Source organism: Tachyglossus aculeatus, chromosome X1, assembly GCF_015852505.1.
Source record: "Tachyglossus aculeatus isolate mTacAcu1 chromosome X1, mTacAcu1.pri, whole genome shotgun sequence".
In the NCBI taxonomy this organism is placed as follows: domain Eukaryota; kingdom Metazoa; phylum Chordata; class Mammalia; order Monotremata; family Tachyglossidae; genus Tachyglossus; species Tachyglossus aculeatus.
In genome coordinates this window covers 86,152,931-86,170,443 of record NC_052101.1, presented here as the reverse complement: position 1 = coordinate 86,170,443, position 17,513 = coordinate 86,152,931, and the positions used below count along the sequence as shown (strand labels likewise).

Genomic DNA, 17,513 nt, shown 5'->3' with positions numbered 1-17,513 from the left:
TTTCACACCCCAAACAACTGATAGTAATTTCAGCCCAGGTTTGAGATGGAAAAAGACTCAAGTCATCAAAACAATTCATCCTCTACAGTGGAGATGGTCAGCCTTTTCTAGGACCTGTACCCCTTGTACTGTTAAGGTTTCATCTGAAGAGCCCCCTTCCTCATAGCCAGCCTCCACCTCAGAACCAATCCCCCAACTGTTCTGCCACCTCACCCTTCCCAATCCACTATAAACACCTGAGAACCAGAGTCGGGGGAGTGGAGCAGCAGGAAGCAGAACAGGTGAGAAGTGGAGTTGCCTCTGTTGCTGCCCAGGCCGGTAACTTCCAAGAACTCACCCTTCCTAGGCTGTGGGACCACTTCTTAGCAGAAACTACAATTTATTTTTCAAACCATCATTATAAGTGATTCATCACCTCTGCATTCAGATACCGAATTGAGTAGGCATAGAAGTAAAACTAACATTTCACTCCCAGAGGTGGCAATATCTTAACTCACTGAGGTACCCTGATGGAGCAGTAAGAAACTCAAAGGTGTTTGGTAGCATGTCATGCTAATGACCCTGGACCCAAAGGCCCAGGGCCTGTCAAAAATTGACAGGATCGAGAATAAATTTAATGGAAAGAGCACAAGACTAGTTGTCAGGAAACCTGGGTTCGGATCTTGGTCCTGTCACTTGCCCATTGTGGGACATTCTGCAAGGTTGCCTCAGTTTCCCCATCTGAAAAATGGGGATTCGATAACTGTTCTCCCTCCCCTTTAGGCTGAGAGCCCGTGTAGGGCAGGTACTGTGTCTGGTCTGATTATATTTTATCTATCCCAGTGCTTAACAAAGACTACAGTTATCATATGACCAAAAGCACTGGTACATAATTCTTTATATGGATAAAATTCACAAACATACATCGTGATGATGACACTTTTCATGATGCCTGGAGAAAATTTCACAGTAGGGCAAAAATTTTGATAGTGATTACAAGGCTGGACTGGACAGTGCCTTTGGTCTACTTCTAAGGAGACCAATAAATGGCCTTACATTGGATCTACATTTTATGTTTACTTAAAAAGTTTCTATGTAAGCCGGTCAAGAAGAGAAATAAGTTCACAGTTTAGCATTCTGAAAAGCAATGCATTTGACCACCGATGCAGCTCCAGTGAATTCAGATTTTTTTTTCATTAAAAATACTTTCTGTTGACTATTGGATAATTGAGGATTGTTACAACTGAAGAAACCATGCTCAGTTTGGTTATAGGTGCTGTGGTTTAATACTGTCTGTCCTTGCTTTTAAATCAGCTGGTCAATCAATGGTATTTATTAAGCATTTACTGTGTGCAGAGCACTGAACTAATAATAATAATAATAATAATGGCACTTACTAAGTGCTTACTATGTGCAAAGCACTGTTCTAAGCACTGGGGGGATATACAAGATGATCGGGTTGTCCCACGGGGGGGGCTCACAGTCAACCCCCATTTTACAGATGAGGTAACTGAGGCCCAGAGAAGCGAAGTGACTTGCCCGAGGTCACACAGCTGACAACTGGCGGAGCCAGAATTTGAACCCACGACCACTGATTCCAAAGCCCGTGCTCTTTCCACTGAGCCACGCTGCTTCTCTTGAGCTACGCTGGGAATAGGTGCTTGGGAGAGTGCTTGGGAGACTACACATAGACACGATCCTTGCCCTCGAGGAGCTTGCACATTAGTGGCATTCTAAATAGCATTCATTAAACAGTTATTGCAGATGAAATGAGTCTGAATTTCATAGATAGTGTGGACTAAGTCACACCTGGTTTTAATATTGTATCAGATTCTCCTCAGTGCATACAGTCAGTCACTCCTTGAAGAGTCAGGTAGCTTTTAGAGATACCTAGTAACTCTTTCAGCCCCCCAGAATTCAATTTAAGTGCACTGCAACAGTGGTGGCCTAAAAAAGTTAACACCACACCCTCCTAGATGACCATCACAGAAAAGTTTATAGACCCTGGGGGAGAGAGACCTCATTAACCCTGTCAAAGTAAAATCTATTTAAAAACAAAACAAACAAAAAACCCCCCAAAACACCCCACCTAGGATATTAAGGCCAAAACAGTAGCACCTCCCTGCTCGTTCCTCATCCTGCAGGAAGACCTGAAGGTTTAAAGGGGCTGCAAGAGCAAAGTGAAACTTACCATCATCTAATGTAATGTCCTGGAGTCCAATGGTTTCAAAATTTAATTCCTGATCTTCCGGTTCAGGTTTAATGTTCAAAGTTGCTCCATCTGGCGAAAACGGAGATGAATCGCACAGCCTGTGGCATACTAAGGACGAGGGTGCAGAAAGGCTTCCCAGTCCAGGACTGTGTGCTTGAGGGGAGTGTTGTCTAGAGTGAGTTACAGTGGTTGGAGATGGTGAGGAAACAGGTCCTGAGCTAGGAGACTGATAAGGCATAGGTTGGAGCTGAGGAGATGGTGGTCCAGACAGTGGGGAATGGACCAAGGGATGGGAAGCTGTGGGGGATGCTGACGTGGTAGGTCCAGGGTTTGAAGGGTGGTACGCACCTGGCTGCAACTGAGAGGGCACCTGCCCCACGGCCTGATTTGGGGAAGTGGAGGAGACGGGACCCGGCCCTGCACTGGGGCACTGGTAGCCCATTGGCGGAAAATGAGGTGACGCCTGCTCTGAACAAGATGGAGGTCCTAAAGCATGCCTGGGTGCCGAGGTTGCTGTTGGCAACGGGCCTGAATTTGAAGGATGATAGTGTATGGGTGGCAGAGGCTGGCAGCCAAGGTTTATTAAGTGAGGTACCGCCGCATCCTGTTGAAATGAAAGCGTATCGAATGCTGGATGAGAGGCAGTGTTAATGGGCAGACAAGCCTGTCCATTGTACATAACATTCGACTGCATTGGCTGGTAAGAAGACCCCACGGGGGGTGCGGCCGTTACCTGAAAAGCCTGGTGGACTACAACAGAAGGCATTACGTGGCATTCCTCACTGGGACTGATGTTCCTACTTTGCATATGTGGCAGATGGGCTATGGGGGAGGTTATCATTGATGGATAGGGTGGCTGAATTGGACACACAAGGCTCCCGGGTGATGTAGACAGTAAATTATCGTGGGGGCTTCCCGATTCTGAAGAAGGCAGTTGAGTTCGGATGGGATGTAGGCCTTGGATGCCGCCATTCTGAGGCAAGGACAAAGAAGGAATTGAGGCTAAATCCATTTCTTCTCTGTGCTCTTGTTTCATTAAAACTGAAAAGAAGAAGTTGAAATAACTATTATTACACCCCATGATTGGTAGGATGTGGTTTATTACAGTATATTTTTCATCAGGGTTCCATCCAAGCCCCGCCAACCGTCTTGTTGGGTAAAAAAAAAAAATCATGTTCGATGGTGTGCAGCAGGATTCCAGTCACCTAGAGGGAACAGTAGTAGTAGTAATAGCAGCAGTATCTACTGAGCACCAACTAGATGCAAAGCACAGTACTAAGGGCTTGGAAAGTACCAAACAAGCAAGAGAGACATTCCCTGCCCACGAGGAGTTGACACCTTAATTCTGTACCACATAGCCATGTGGCACCCATCAGACAATTCCAGATCCAGAGATTCCAGGGTACTTAGGGCTGCTTACTGAGCACCCACTCCAGGAAGTCTGGACCAAGCCTTTGCCAGCCTGGGAAATCTAGGAGGTGGCTAAAATGAAATAGGTTATGTGAATAAAAGTAACGTGGATTTGGAAAAAACATTTTTAAAAAAAGATTTTTATAACAACATTGAAACCCGGCTTTCAAAAAGAAGCCAAACTGGAAGTTTGTGAAAATTGAATGCTTTTCATTCCCCTTTCAGAACCAAAGGATTTTGTTTTCCTAAATCAATTCCCAAATATTGGGTTGCAAATAGACAGCACAAATGGTGCCCCAGACATTAGCACTTAGGCTCATAAACCTATTTCTGGGCTCAGACTGGGGCTGGTGGCTGGGGTGGGGTGGAGGGCACATGGCTTAAGAAGCACTATAGAGCAGTACTCCTTGCCAGTGTGGTGTTTTCACTTCTTAAGCTGTTCTCCCTCACCTCCCAGCAACTGAACCCGGAACCTCTTACTTTTGGAGGTCCTGTGATGGATGATTTTTTGACCACTGATCTCTGGCGACTGCCCACTTTGGGCGCCCCTACATCTGGCTCTATGAGTAATCTTTAATAAAGTGGTGAATGAGTATAGATTAGCTTCTCAATGAATCTTAAAAAAAGGAAATGAATGAAACAATAATATCAACTGTTATATAAGAAGATTTAAATGCCCTCTTGAGACATAAGTTTCCTGAATTTTACTTTAGTCTGCATTCTTAAAGCCAAGTGGAGTTGGCAGAAAAAGGCTGATTTCATTTAGCAGTTAGCCACCGCCTATTATCAAAACTGAAGCACTATGAACTGTACAGAGTGTCAGTAGGTGTGGCGAGACAACAAGCTAAAATACATACAATGCTGCCAACTGAGATCTTATTCATTCATTCATTCATTCAATCGTATTTATTGAGCGCTTACTGTGTTCAGAGCACTGTACTAAGCGCTTGGGAAGTACAAGTTGGCAACATATAGAGATGGTCCCTACCCAACAGTGGGCTCACAGTCTAGAAGAGAGAGACAGAGAACAAAACAAAACATATTAACAAAATAAAATAAGTAGAATAAATATGTACAAGTAAAATAAATTGAGTAATAAATACGTACAAACATATATACATATATACAGGTGCTGTGGGGAAGGGAAGGAGGTAAGGCGGGGGGATGGAGATGGGGAGGAGGGGACACTGTGCACACACTGGTGTGGGTGTAAAGCCCGATGTGTGGCTAGCAATTCATTCCACACTGGGGATTTGTCAAAGACAGCGCTGTGCCAGGCTGATGCATTTGCTATTTTCAGTGCCTGTCACTGATTTCAAATTTGTTTCTTGTTATCCTGATCTTCTTTAAGCCTCTGATCAACTAAAGCTGCCCTCTTCTTGAGTGCTGTCCTCTAGACTGTGAGCTCATTGTGGGCAGGGAGCATGTCTACCAACTCTGTTTTACTATATTTTTCCAAGTGCTTAGTGCAACGCTCTGCACACAGTAAGCGCTCAATAAATATGATCGATTGAGGTGGTCTGTCTACGTGATCCTAAGACAGGCCAAGAGCATGTGCTGCCAAGAGCCTGGTGCAGTAGGTGATTACTCTTCCCTTTGGCCAGATCCAGCTTTCTGATAAAGGGAGAGGGGAGGGAGCCACCCTGGCTCACAGAGGGGATCAGGAGGGAGTGAGGTGCTAAAGAGACTCATTCCCATCAACACAGAGAAGCAGCATGGCCTAGCGGATAGAGCACGGGTTTGGGAGTCAGAAAGAACTGGGTTCTAATCCCAGATCCACCACTTGTCTGCTGTGTGACCCTGGGCAAGCCACTTAACTTCTCTGTGCCTGTTACCTCATCTATAAAATGGGGATTAATACTGTGAGCCCCATGTAGGACATGGACTGTGTCCAACCCAACTAGCTTGTACCTATCCCAGCGCTTAGTACAATGCCTGAAACATAGTAAGCACCTAATGAATATCATTAAAAAATTAGCATAGGAATACTGATTCCTAGCCATACACTTTCTGCATGTCTTACTAGGCAAATACCAAAGAACCGCAGCTTGTATTACCAGCCCCATGAGTGGTAACCGTTTTTCTCCAGTGTATATTTGGACACCGGCAGTTGAGACCGTCAAGTTTTCTCAAGAAAAGTACTTAAAATCATCTCCCCATGTTAATACCCTGGGGATAATTCTTTGGCTGCGAGTCTACTCAGATACCACAATGATACTATTCCCCCTCCACAGATCAAGGGCTAGGATGATGGGAAGTGAATCCTGGCAGCAGCAGCTGCAACACACAGCAAGCAGATGTCAGTACCTCTGATAATTACAAGGCCTCCAGTCCCTTCTCCCCACTTAGAGTCATAGATTGTGAGCGCTCCAAGGCACAGGGGCCACGTCTCGTTCCAATCAATCGTATTTATTTATTTTATAGTATTTGTTAATAATAATGTTGGTATTTGTTAAGCGCTTACTATGTGCAAAGCACTGTTCTAAGTGCTGGGGAGGTTACAAGGTGATCAGGTTGCCCCCCACCGGGGGGGGCCTCACAGTTTTAATCCCCATTTTACAGATGAGGTAATTGAGGCACAGAGAAGTTAAGTGACTTGCCCAGAGTCACACAGCTGACAGTTGGCAGAGCCGGGATTTGAACCCATGACCTCTGACTCCAAAGCCCGGGCTCTTTCCACTGAGCCACGCTGCTTCTCAGCAGCACTTACTATGTGCCAGGCAATGCACTAAGCGCTGGGGTAGATCCCAGATCGTCAGGTTGGCCAGAGTCCACGTCCCACATGGGGTTCACAGCTTTAATCCCCATTTTACAGATGAAGAAACTGAGGCCCAGGGAAGTTAAATGACTTGCCCGAGGTCACACAGCAGATAGGTGGCAGAGTCAGGATTAGAACCCAGGTCCTCTAACTCTCAAACCCATGCTCTTTTCTGTGCAGAGCACTGTACTACGTATTTGGAAGTGTACACGTTCCCCACCCACAATGGCTCCACCTGTGTATTCTCTTCCAATGTGCTCTGTACACAGTAAGCGCTTCATAAATACATTGCTGCTGCTGATGCTACTACTATGACTGGGGTATCTTGCCCACTCCCTTATCAAAGCTAAACTTTTACTTGTTGCTGGAGATGGGCACGTGCCTAAAAACACAGAAGAGCTGGGGTATGAAACCAATTTACATCCAGTCCTCTGAACATCTTTAACCACAGGGTAGATTATCACCTGAAGTGGATAGCATAAGGGTCATCAGGTCTGAAAGAATGGCAATAGAACAGACAGTATCTTAAGATCCCTCCCCACCCTAGGATCCTATAACAAGTATAGTGAAAATGATATTCACCCCTCACTAATTAGACTGGGTCCTAAATCTAAAGTGGTGAGAGGTTAGAAGAAAGCTTTGGGGATAAGCCTAATTCTACGAAATTCACAAAGTTTGCTAATTGATGGGAGTGAAAAACCAACAATATTTATTAAGCACCTGCAATAATAATAATTGCAGTATTTAAGCACTTGGGGAGATATAATCACATCAGACACGGTTCCTGTCCCACATGAGGCTTGCAGTCTAAGGGGGAGGAAGAATGGCTTTTTAACCCCCATTTTATAGATGAGAAAACTGAGGCGCAGAGAAATTAAATGAGTTGCTCCAAATCACCCCACAGGCAAGTAGTGGCAGAGCTGGTATTAGAACCCTGGTCTCTTGACTCCTAGATCCATGTTCTTTCCCTGTGCAGAGGGCTAGACTAAGAAGTTGGGAGAGCACTAGAGAGGGAGTAATATGATCCCTGCCCTCAACCATCTGGGGGGGTGGGTGGGGTGACAACATAAATTAAAATAATTTCTAGATAGGAGGAAGAAGGAAAAGGAGATGTGTCTGTTGTACTGTTATCTTCTCCCCCAAGCGCTTAGTACAATGCTCTGCACCCAGTAAGCGCTCGATAAATGACAGGCTGAGATAATGTGATCTAAGAAAAAAAGTGTCTACCGTGAATTCAGCATAGCTTTTCATAATGCTTCCGACCCTATCTTGTTCTCTTGAGAGATGTCAAAGCCACATCTCAGAAATACCGTTCAAGTTCTACTGTGTTAAAATATTTTAGGACATGTGCAAAAATTGTGTGGGAGGCCGGGGTTAATGTCCAGGTGGGACATCAGCTTGTGTGTAAGCTACAGAACAGCCTGGGGAGCGGAAGATGTGGGATTCAGAGCCAATCTCTGCCTGCAGCCAAACTGACCCCTGACCCTGTGAGAAAGCCTGGAGCAGAGGCAGCCCCAAGCTGTAACTCACCTCCTGGCTTCGCTGGCTTCACTCACTGCTTCTTTCCTGCAGGGAGAAAGGCCCAGTGCTGGTTGCAGGGATTGAGCACTGCAGGGGCCAAAGTCACAGGGTGGGGAGCTGGGGAGCGGTGTCCTTGCATAGGGGCAGGATCAGTCTAGTACCTTATAGTCTTATGGCCGTTACCGTAAGGATAGGGAGAATAAAGGACTGTGGGTGGGGACCCAGGGAAGATTAGTAGGAAACAAAAATAGGACCTCAGAGGCAACAGCCATCATCTTGGTTGTTGATTTGAAGATGAAGGCTATTGCTGTTGATGTCCCGCTTTGTTTCCCGGGCACTGGGGGTGGGATGGAGAAGCCTGGAAAATTTGTGGTTTAAAGCTATTTTTCACATGAGGTACATGGCATCGCACACTTCTAACTGCGTCACTAAAATCCCCAGCATGCTAGTCTATATGGCAATTCCTCTCTAATGCCAACAGATGTGTTCTTGAGAACTCCTTATTAGCCAAGTCAGCATTTGTGAACTATTGTTCCAATGGGAAATAGAGGATAAAGCCAGGGAGAGAGGCAGGAAAGAAAGAGGCTGCTGAGAACCGAGTGAACTGGACGGCTGATGAGATGGACAGCCGACAGCCACTCCCGGAGGGCTCAGAGCGGCCCAGTTGGAAGGAGGAAAGTGCAGAAGGCACCGGAAGCAGACGGAGTCGTGGGTTAAAGAGAGGCAGTAGCACAGCCAGGGCACTGTGCAATGCTGAACCTGGCAGAGGAAGCTGAGGCAACTAGGGGAGAATGGAGAAGACATTCAGAGCCCTGGGATGGGGCAGCTGGGGCTAAGCTCCCTCCCAAGCCCAGAGAAATTTTTAATGGTGCCCAGACCAGCATGGTCAGTTCATCTACCCTACCTGCCCTGCCTGCCCAGCATTACCACCTGTCTGCCAGGAGAATTGTTCCCATAGGTTCATTCCCCCACTAGAATTAAGCTCCTTGAAGGTAACTACTGAACTCTCCCAAGTGCTGAGTGACATGCTCCATTCACAGCAGGCATCCAGTGAATACTACTGATTGAGAAGCAACATGGCACGGTGGATAGAGCACAGGCCTGCGAATCAGAAGGTCCCGGGGTCTAATCCTGGCTCTGCTACTTGTCTGCTGTGTGACCTTGGGCAAGTCACCTCACTTCTCTAGACCTCAGTTACCTCATCTGTAAAATGGGGATTGAGACTGTGAGCCCCACATGGGACAGGGACTGTGTCCAACTCAATTTGCTTGCATCTACCCCAGCACTTAGTACAGTGCCTGGCACATAGTAGGCACTTAACAAATACCATCATTATTATTGACTGATTCACGTATGAATCCTCAGTATTTGCACTTTGTGTTAAAAATCCATTTTTCCAAGTGAAACTGATGAGAGAGGGACAAGTTTCTGCAAGGGACCACTGTACTGGCCAAGTATTCAACCCACGTAATGGCTTCTTGCTGATTTGGCTTTTGTACCTCGCTCGGCTGTGCTCCAAATATGAAGCAGTCTGTTCCACAAGCTATTGAATGCACACAGCACATTTGTTCTCTCCCAATATACAATGCTGACACTTGGATGACTTAGCAGCATTCAACCTCAAATGCTGTGGGGTTCTGAACAACTGCATCCAAAGAAAATGAGAAGCCAAAAAACCTAGATTTGGACTGTTGCTCAAGTAACTCCAGGGCAGTTCCTGGTGGAGAAATGAAAGCGTGGAACCTACTACTGTACTCTGGCATGAAAACAAAGCGATCAGGCAGCAAAGTCTCCCCAAACATTGCAAGGACAGCCCCCAACACTCTTTGCAGACCCTAACTGGGAATGAGGGAGACTAGAGATCAAGTTCCTGCCACTGCCGAACTGTGGGTAATGCCCAACCGCTCTGTCCCCTGATTCCTCGATTTATAAAACGGGAGTAATAATTGGACCCATCCAATAATTGGGAAGCAGCAAAGCCTACTGGAAAGAGCAAGGGCCTGGGAGTCAAAGGACCTGGGCTCTAATCGCAGCTCTGCCTGTCACCTGCTGTGTGACCTTGGGCAAATCACTTCACTTCCCTGGGCCTCAGTTACCTCATCTATAAAGTGGGAATTAAATCCCACTCCCTCCTACTTAGACTGTGAGCCTCATGGGAGACAGGGACTGTGTCCAACCTGATTATCTTTTATCTACCCAGTGCTTAGTAGAGTGCTTGGCATATAGCACTTACAAGTACCATAACTATGAATTATTATTGCATCAGTGAAACAGTGTGAAAATCAAAATTGCTATAGGCTGGTTTTGAGGTTTTTGTTGGAAAGATATCCAATAAGGCACTAGGTAACCGTGGTATATAGATCGATTGGGAATGGTAATATTGAAGCAGTGTGGCTCAGTGGAAAGAGCACAGGCTTGGGAATCAGAGGATGTGTTTTCTAATCCCAGCTCCACCACTTGTCTTCTCTGTGACCCTGGGTAAGCCACTTAACTTCTCTGGGCCTCAGTTACCTCATCTGTAAAATGGGGATTAAGACTGTGAGCCCCACATGGGACAACCTGATTACCTTGTAGCTACCCCAGTGCTTAGAACAGTGCTTGGCACATAGTAAGCGCTTAACAAATACCATAATTAATATTATTATTATTAATAATATCTGCAATGAAAAGTTCCCCAGTAGCAGTAACACCAAACGGGGTCATTGCTCTCTCCAAGGGGTGGATTTTCCTCAACTCAATTACTCGGCTGTACCAGAGAAGGTATCGGCTACCACACTTGCCCTTCTGGCTGTGAGGTGGCTAGCAAATGGCTCTGTTGTGCTGCTTCAAATATGGTGTGACAAAATCCTTGCCAGAGATAATATAAGCAGCTGCTAAACTGACAGCCAAACAGAACTGACCCAGCGGCCTACCCCTACACCACGTAGTCTGTAGAGCTGGTATTTCTCGCTCCACCATATATGTTGTGCCAAAGGGGAAAAAAAACCCCAAAAAACTGAAAAAACAGGGAACAGAAAAGAAGGAAGTCACGGTCAAAGTTAATTATTGAAAAACTCATAGAGAAGTTTGAAATGACTCAAAAGACAGAAGAGCATAAAAAGAAAAAGTCAGCAAAGGATAGAAACTTGGGGAGCTCTCTGTGTTGCCTAATTAAGGTTGGAAACCAAAGAACTCTCACCCCTTAAGGTAGTATACTATTGGGAATTCAAAGCAAGTATCTGTCGCTAACAGAACTCAAAAAGCAGGCAGTTCAGAAGTACTTAGATGGGTTACTGGATCTTCTAATCTCATAACCTATTCCGTGGCTCACTGGCAATTTACTTCAACATATACTACATGATCTTTGAAAGAAAAGCATTCTAATAACGTGGTTGGTGTCATGACCATTTCTTCCTTCTATTATTCTCTTTCATTTAAAGATGCATACACATAATTGGAACAATGCACAAATGGCTCATGATGGAAAAGTTTTTATGCTTACAGATCACTAAATTTTACATTGAAAAAATCTCTAAATAAAACACCTTTTTCTAATTTCAGACCCAGTACCTTATCCGTTTCTCTGAAGATTTTGTGCTATAACATTCATTGAGCATTTTTATTCAGGAAGAATCAACATTTAGCCCCCAATCAGCCTCATAAAGAGCAATTTCAGTAACAATAACTGTCTGTACCTGGTGTGTAAGTAAAACGTTGAGACTGACTTTTTTTCCTCTTGCCATTGCAAAGATAAAATTGCACCTGGACTGCAGCTGTAACTGTTTTGTTATGGTATGGAGGAACTTCAAGGACAATGTTAGCCTAGATGAAAATTGAAACAAGATAGTATTACACATACAACTAAAAATGAAATGCACCTGTTAAATGCAGCCCCACAAATGAGGCTTGACTAACTACAATGCTATAAATTCAAGAAAGGTAGAACACTGAGGATAAATTACCAAGTACATCTCAGATGGAGATGTAAGATTATTAAAATATTGTAGTCATCCCACATGGTGAGGTAAGATTACTAAAACATAGACATACAATTTCAACTATGTTGGTTGGACAGCAAAGCTTTCTCATACTTTGCATTTTTGAAGTAAAACATCAATTTGGATCAGTGGTAATATAGCTGGAGAAGAAGCAGAGACACCATTGTCATATAGGCTAATTTCTTATGGAGATTTTTACGGTATGAATTATTTCTCCATCAATACTTTCACATTAACTCTCTCCTATTCTTTATCCTTGCTTAATACAGGAAAAAGTTTAATGATTTCTTTCCAAAAATAACATATTTTAGGCCAATTTTCGATTAGACATTTCAAGATGGTAAAGTAAAACAAACTGTATCCAAAATCTCACCACTGATTTACATTACCACATCTTAAAACAATTTTATAACAATGAATTACATGGTCCTGTTTAAAAACATAAAAAAATTCTAGAGAAAGAAAATTAAATTTCTCACCCCTTGACACTTTTCCCTAATTATTTTCCCTTCTACCTCCCACTGAGGTCGTCCATCTGTTGAGAGAAATTATTACATTTACTAATAATTCATGTTAGAAAGCAAGCATTTGCTCCTTTTCTGGTTAAACTGTATATTATCACAAGGGCAAAGGCACAAAACGTATATTTTAAAAAGACTTGGTAATTCTAAATACTTTCTTATACACTTTGTTATATAGGGAGTCACTCAACACACCAAAGCACCTTAGATCATTTCATTTTTACCATATCCTACAGTCACTGCCTGTGGGCACATTAATGCAGCAACTCTTTCAGAACACTAGTAAATTTAGTGAATTATTACTCCCATCCACTAACAGCTCTCTGCTGACTTGAAACAGTTATTGCATTTCCTAAAGTACCTGTCTTAAACCGAGGCAATCACCTACAAAAAATTAATGTTTCACAAGCACTATTTTGGAGGCAAAGCGCTTCTTGGTCCTTGGTTCTTCCTATTATTTATGTGAAAAGCAACAAACTGGAAGGGTTTTGCACCAAAAAACCAAACAAATAGGTGACCCTGACAGGTGTCCCTGGGACCCTGGGAATAAAGCTGTTCCCAAAGGCTTATCAACTTGAACAGGGGATCCTGAAGATGTCTACCTTAGTCCTGGGGGGCCCTTTGAGTGCAGGTCAAAACAATCCCATAATTCCATCCCAAGGGAGTGAAGGAAAACATTGTACGGGAATGAGCAGCAGCTGTTACGGGAAGCCATTCTTCCGTACATTCCGCAGCCCATTAGCCCTGCACCCTTTCATTCATTCATTCATTCATTCAATTGGATTTTTTGAGTGCTTACTGTGTGCAGAGCACTGTACTAAGCGCTTGGGAAGTACAAGTTGGCGAAATATAGAAACGGTCCCTACACAACAAAGGGCTCACAGTATTTCTCGTAGTAGCAACAGAATTTATTAAGTGCTTACTGTGTGCACAGCACAGTAGTATGTGCTGAGAGAGGATACATGGGTGGGAATTAGCAGAGTCCCTCTCCCTTGTGGGGCTTCACATCCTAAGACAGGATCAGTTTTGTTAACATGATAAAAGTGATTCCAGGGGCTCAAGAAATAGAAATGCAAACTCCTTAGCACTCCTTCAATCAATCAATTGTATTGATTTAGCACTTTCAGTCCCTAGACTGTAAGCTCACTGTGGGCAGGGAACGTGTCTACCAATTCTGTTGTATCGTACCATCAAGAGTATCGTACCAACCAAGTGCTTAGTACAGTGCCCTGCACACAGTAAGTGCTCAATAAATGCCACTGATTGATTACTGTGTGCAGAGCTCTGTACTAAGCACTTGGGAAATTACACTGTGAGCTCCACATGGGACACGGACTGTGCCCAACCCAATTTGCTTGTATCCATTCCAGTGCTTAGTACAGTGCCTGGCACATAGTAAGTACTTCACAAAAAACACTATTAATATGACAGCGTTGACAGACATGTTCCCTGCCCACAAGGACCTTACAGTATAGTCTTCCTTTCCCCTTCCGCCCAGGCCTCACTGAGTGATCACAGGGCTATAAGTAGATTGGGGTGGGGTCTCCAGGCTGCATCCAAGCCTTTTTCACTGTGGTACTTGGGAACCAGCATCACAGAATCACAGCGATCACGTCAGACACATTCCTCTGCACGAAGTAAGTGCTCAGTAAATATGATTGATTGATGCCCTTTACCAAATGGGACTCACGGTCTAAGTACGAGGGAGAACAGGTATTTAATCCCCATTTTATGATGCATCAGCATCATAGGGAAGACCCAAGGGGCCTGCCAAGCTCCATTCGAGGGTCTCCGAAGGGAGGACAGCCTTCTCTAGGTCACCTACGTTGTTCTTGCACGGTCCCTGCCTCTTCATTAGGTTGCTCAACAGAACACCTTTGACTGCTTACGCATGGCAAATCGGACATGTCATGAGAAAAAACACATTAGGTTGTAAGATCCACGATGGCAGGGATCGTGTTTACTAGTTCTACTGCCCTCTCACATGTGCTGAGTACAGAGCTCTGCAAAAGGTAAGCTTTCAAGAAATATCACTGCTTGATTTGTTGATATTCCAGTACTTCAAAACTGGACAGATTCTGCAACAAGGCAACAATAAATCTTGAATTATCCAAAAAGGGTTTGGCTGTAACGGTAGTAGTAGTCTTATTTATTTATAATGATGCTACTGATGCCTGTCTACTTGTTTTGATGTCTGTCTCCCCCACTTCAAGACTGTGAACTCTTTCTGGGCAGGGAATGTCTCTGTTGATGAATTGTACTTCCCCCGCTTAATACAGTGCTCTGCACACAGTAGGTGCTCAACAAACATGATTGAATGAATTAATGAATAGTAATACTGTTTGAGCATGCAATGGTATAGGGTATGCAATGCCCTATAAAGGCACTGGCAATCTTTATGTGGCACGTGTGTATGTGGGAGGGCAGGGAGGGTAGAAGGGGTCTTTTTTTATTTAAGTAGTGCATTCATCTGCATGTCCTAGCTCACTGAATTACATTAATCATTTGAAAAGCATAGAAGAATAACATTTTCTGGATTAAAAAAATTCTGGGTTTTGTACTTTTATTGACATACAACAAAAATAGTTATAATAGTATGGTACCTGTTAAGCACTATGGGCCAAACACTAGGGTAGATACAAAAGTCAGTTTTCCTTGATTAAATATTTTTCTCTGAAATTTCCTAAGAAGTTTCACTAAATAAGCATTTATTTGGATAACAGGAAAAGTTAAACCATTATCTTGTATAGATTAGGGAAATAAAGCTTATTTTCTTATACAGATTTGTTTATAGAACTATGTTTTCATTTTCAATATATTAACCAAAATTTGGGGTGAACTTTATACACTGTCCACAAAATAGGACTTACATTTCCATCACTGACAATGTTTCAAATAGCTTACAGTAAATATACATTTTATTGCTAAAATTCTCTTGCTTTATTTTAGAAAGCTGAGTGGCCCTCTGAAAAGAGCATGGGCCTGGGAGTCAGAGGACCTGGAATCTAATCCTGGCTCTGCCGTTTGTTTGCTGTGTGATTTTGGGCAAGTCACTTGACTCCTCTGTGCCTCAGTTGTAAAATGGGGATTAAATACCCGTTCTCTCTCCTACTTGGACCGTGATTCCCATTTGGTAAAGGGCATCAATCAATCATATTTACTGAGCACTTTGTGCAGAGGAATGTGTCTGACCTGATCGCTGTGATTCTACCCCAGCGTGTTAAGACTGTTTGGCGCCTAGTGAGCACTTAAATACCACCATTATCATCATCGTCACCTCTGTTAAAGCTCTTAAGAGCTTCTCCATGCAATAAACATATTGCAATAAGGAAAATGCAAGGGAAGGGGAAAAGGAGAAAACAAAATAAGTTGAAAAATGCACAGGAAGCCCAAATAAACAAGGTGTTTATAGAACTAATTGAAACCTATACAATTATTTTTGAGACCCCCCCCACAAAAAAAAGCACGGAAACCAGGATTTCAGGAATTAAAACCAAATGGAAAACAATGTATAATTTAAAAACATGATAGAGTTATATTTTCATTTTGAAATCACATGAGAAAACTGCATTGTTTCCCTGCTTTCCCACCGGATTTTGCTAAGCTATGGAAACAAACGTGAAACAATCTTGGACAGGGCACGTAATCACCTGGTATATTTCTTTTCTCCCATTTAACCATATGCTTAAAGCATCCTGTTTGTAAGTGATAGGGTCTGAAGAACCTAGGACTAACAGGCTAAGATAGCTTTTGAAAAAGAAACCTTAATTATTTGCGGTAAGGGGCTTATGAACCCTCAACGTGAGCTTCAGGTATCTTTGAATAAAAGCATATTTAGAAAGCTAAATGAATTAATAATAATTGTGGTATTTGTTAGGTGCTTACTGGGTGCCAGGCACTGTACTAAGCGCTGGGGTGGGTACAAGCAAATCAGTTGGACACAGTCCCTGTACCACATGGGGCTTGCAGTCTCATTCCCCATTTTACAGATGAGGTAACTGAGGCCCAGAGAAGTGAAGTTGACTTGTCCAAGGTCACACAGCAGACAAGTGGAGGAGCTAGGATTAGAACCCATGACCCTCTGACTCTCAAGGCGTTGCTCTATCCACTATGTCAAACTGCTTCCCTGCACTGATGAATTAACTCACTATCTTTAAAAATCTTGGGTTTTTGGAAAAGGGGCTGCCACAGGGTGGGGATGGGGTGCGCTGTACGGACTAAACAGGCTGAGTCCCATCAGTCAGAGAGTAAGACAGTAGCAAGTGTGGCCATTACGTGAAGCTCATATTTTAAAGTTCAAAAGGGTGGAAGAGGACCCTTGAAGTCTGGCTTCAATTTCTAGGACCGCCCACCACCCTTTCTGCCAAAGGCCCAAAAGAGTCACTGAACCTTGAGCAGGAAAGAGAGAATGCGAATGGCACTGCCCAATGCATAGGCTTCACACTCACCCCGTCCCAAACCCTGCTGAGCCCGTCAGTTAGTCAATCGTATTTATTGAGAGCTTATTGTGTTTAGAGCACTGTACTAAGTGCTTGGGAGAGTGTAATTTAACAGTCACATTCCCTGCCCACAACAGGAGTAAACTGTAGAGTTTAAACTGTAAACTGTACAGTTTACAGTCTAGAAGATAAGAGAAGCAGTATGGTGTAGTGGATTGAGCACGGGCCTGGGAGTCAGAAGGTCATGGGTTCTAACCCTAAATCTGTCACCCTTCTGCTGTGCGACCTTGGGCAAGTCACTTCATTTCTCTGCACCTCAGTTACCTCATCTGTAAAACGGGGGTTGAAACTGTGAGCCCCTTGTGGGACAGGGACTACGTCCAACCTGATTTGCTCGTATCCACCCCAGCGCTTAGTACAGTGCTTGGCACATAAGCACTTAAATACCATTATTATTATTATTATTATTACGTTGGGCGAGGTTGGGTGCCATAGCTTGCAGGACAGTGCAAGCTCTTCAAGACTGTAAACTCGTCATAAGCAGGGAATGTGTCTGTCAATTCTGTTGGATTGTACTCTCCCAAGAGGTTAGTACAGTGCTCTGCATGTAGTAAGTGCTCAATAAATACCAGTGATGGACTGACTGATCGATGGGGGGAGTGGCAGGACCACATCAATGACCTCCTCAAACCTGAG

At 43.8% G+C, this 17,513-nt stretch overlaps 1 protein-coding gene across 3 annotated transcripts in view; it reads right to left on the bottom strand.

The window, feature by feature from the left end:
- The window catches only part of NFATC3 (nuclear factor of activated T cells 3), a 196,789-nt gene that overhangs the window by 31,821 nt on the left and 147,455 nt on the right, over positions 1-17,513 (bottom strand). For all 3 annotated transcript variants that reach the window (XM_038771966.1, XM_038771969.1, XM_038771970.1), the window contains exons 7-9: positions 12,337-12,392; positions 11,555-11,681; positions 2,171-3,232 (exon numbers count right to left, since the gene is read on the bottom strand). In XM_038771966.1, the coding sequence (XP_038627894.1) occupies positions 2,171-3,232; positions 11,555-11,681; positions 12,337-12,392 (1,245 nt within the window). The remainder of the gene's footprint in view (positions 1-2,170; positions 3,233-11,554; positions 11,682-12,336; positions 12,393-17,513) is intronic.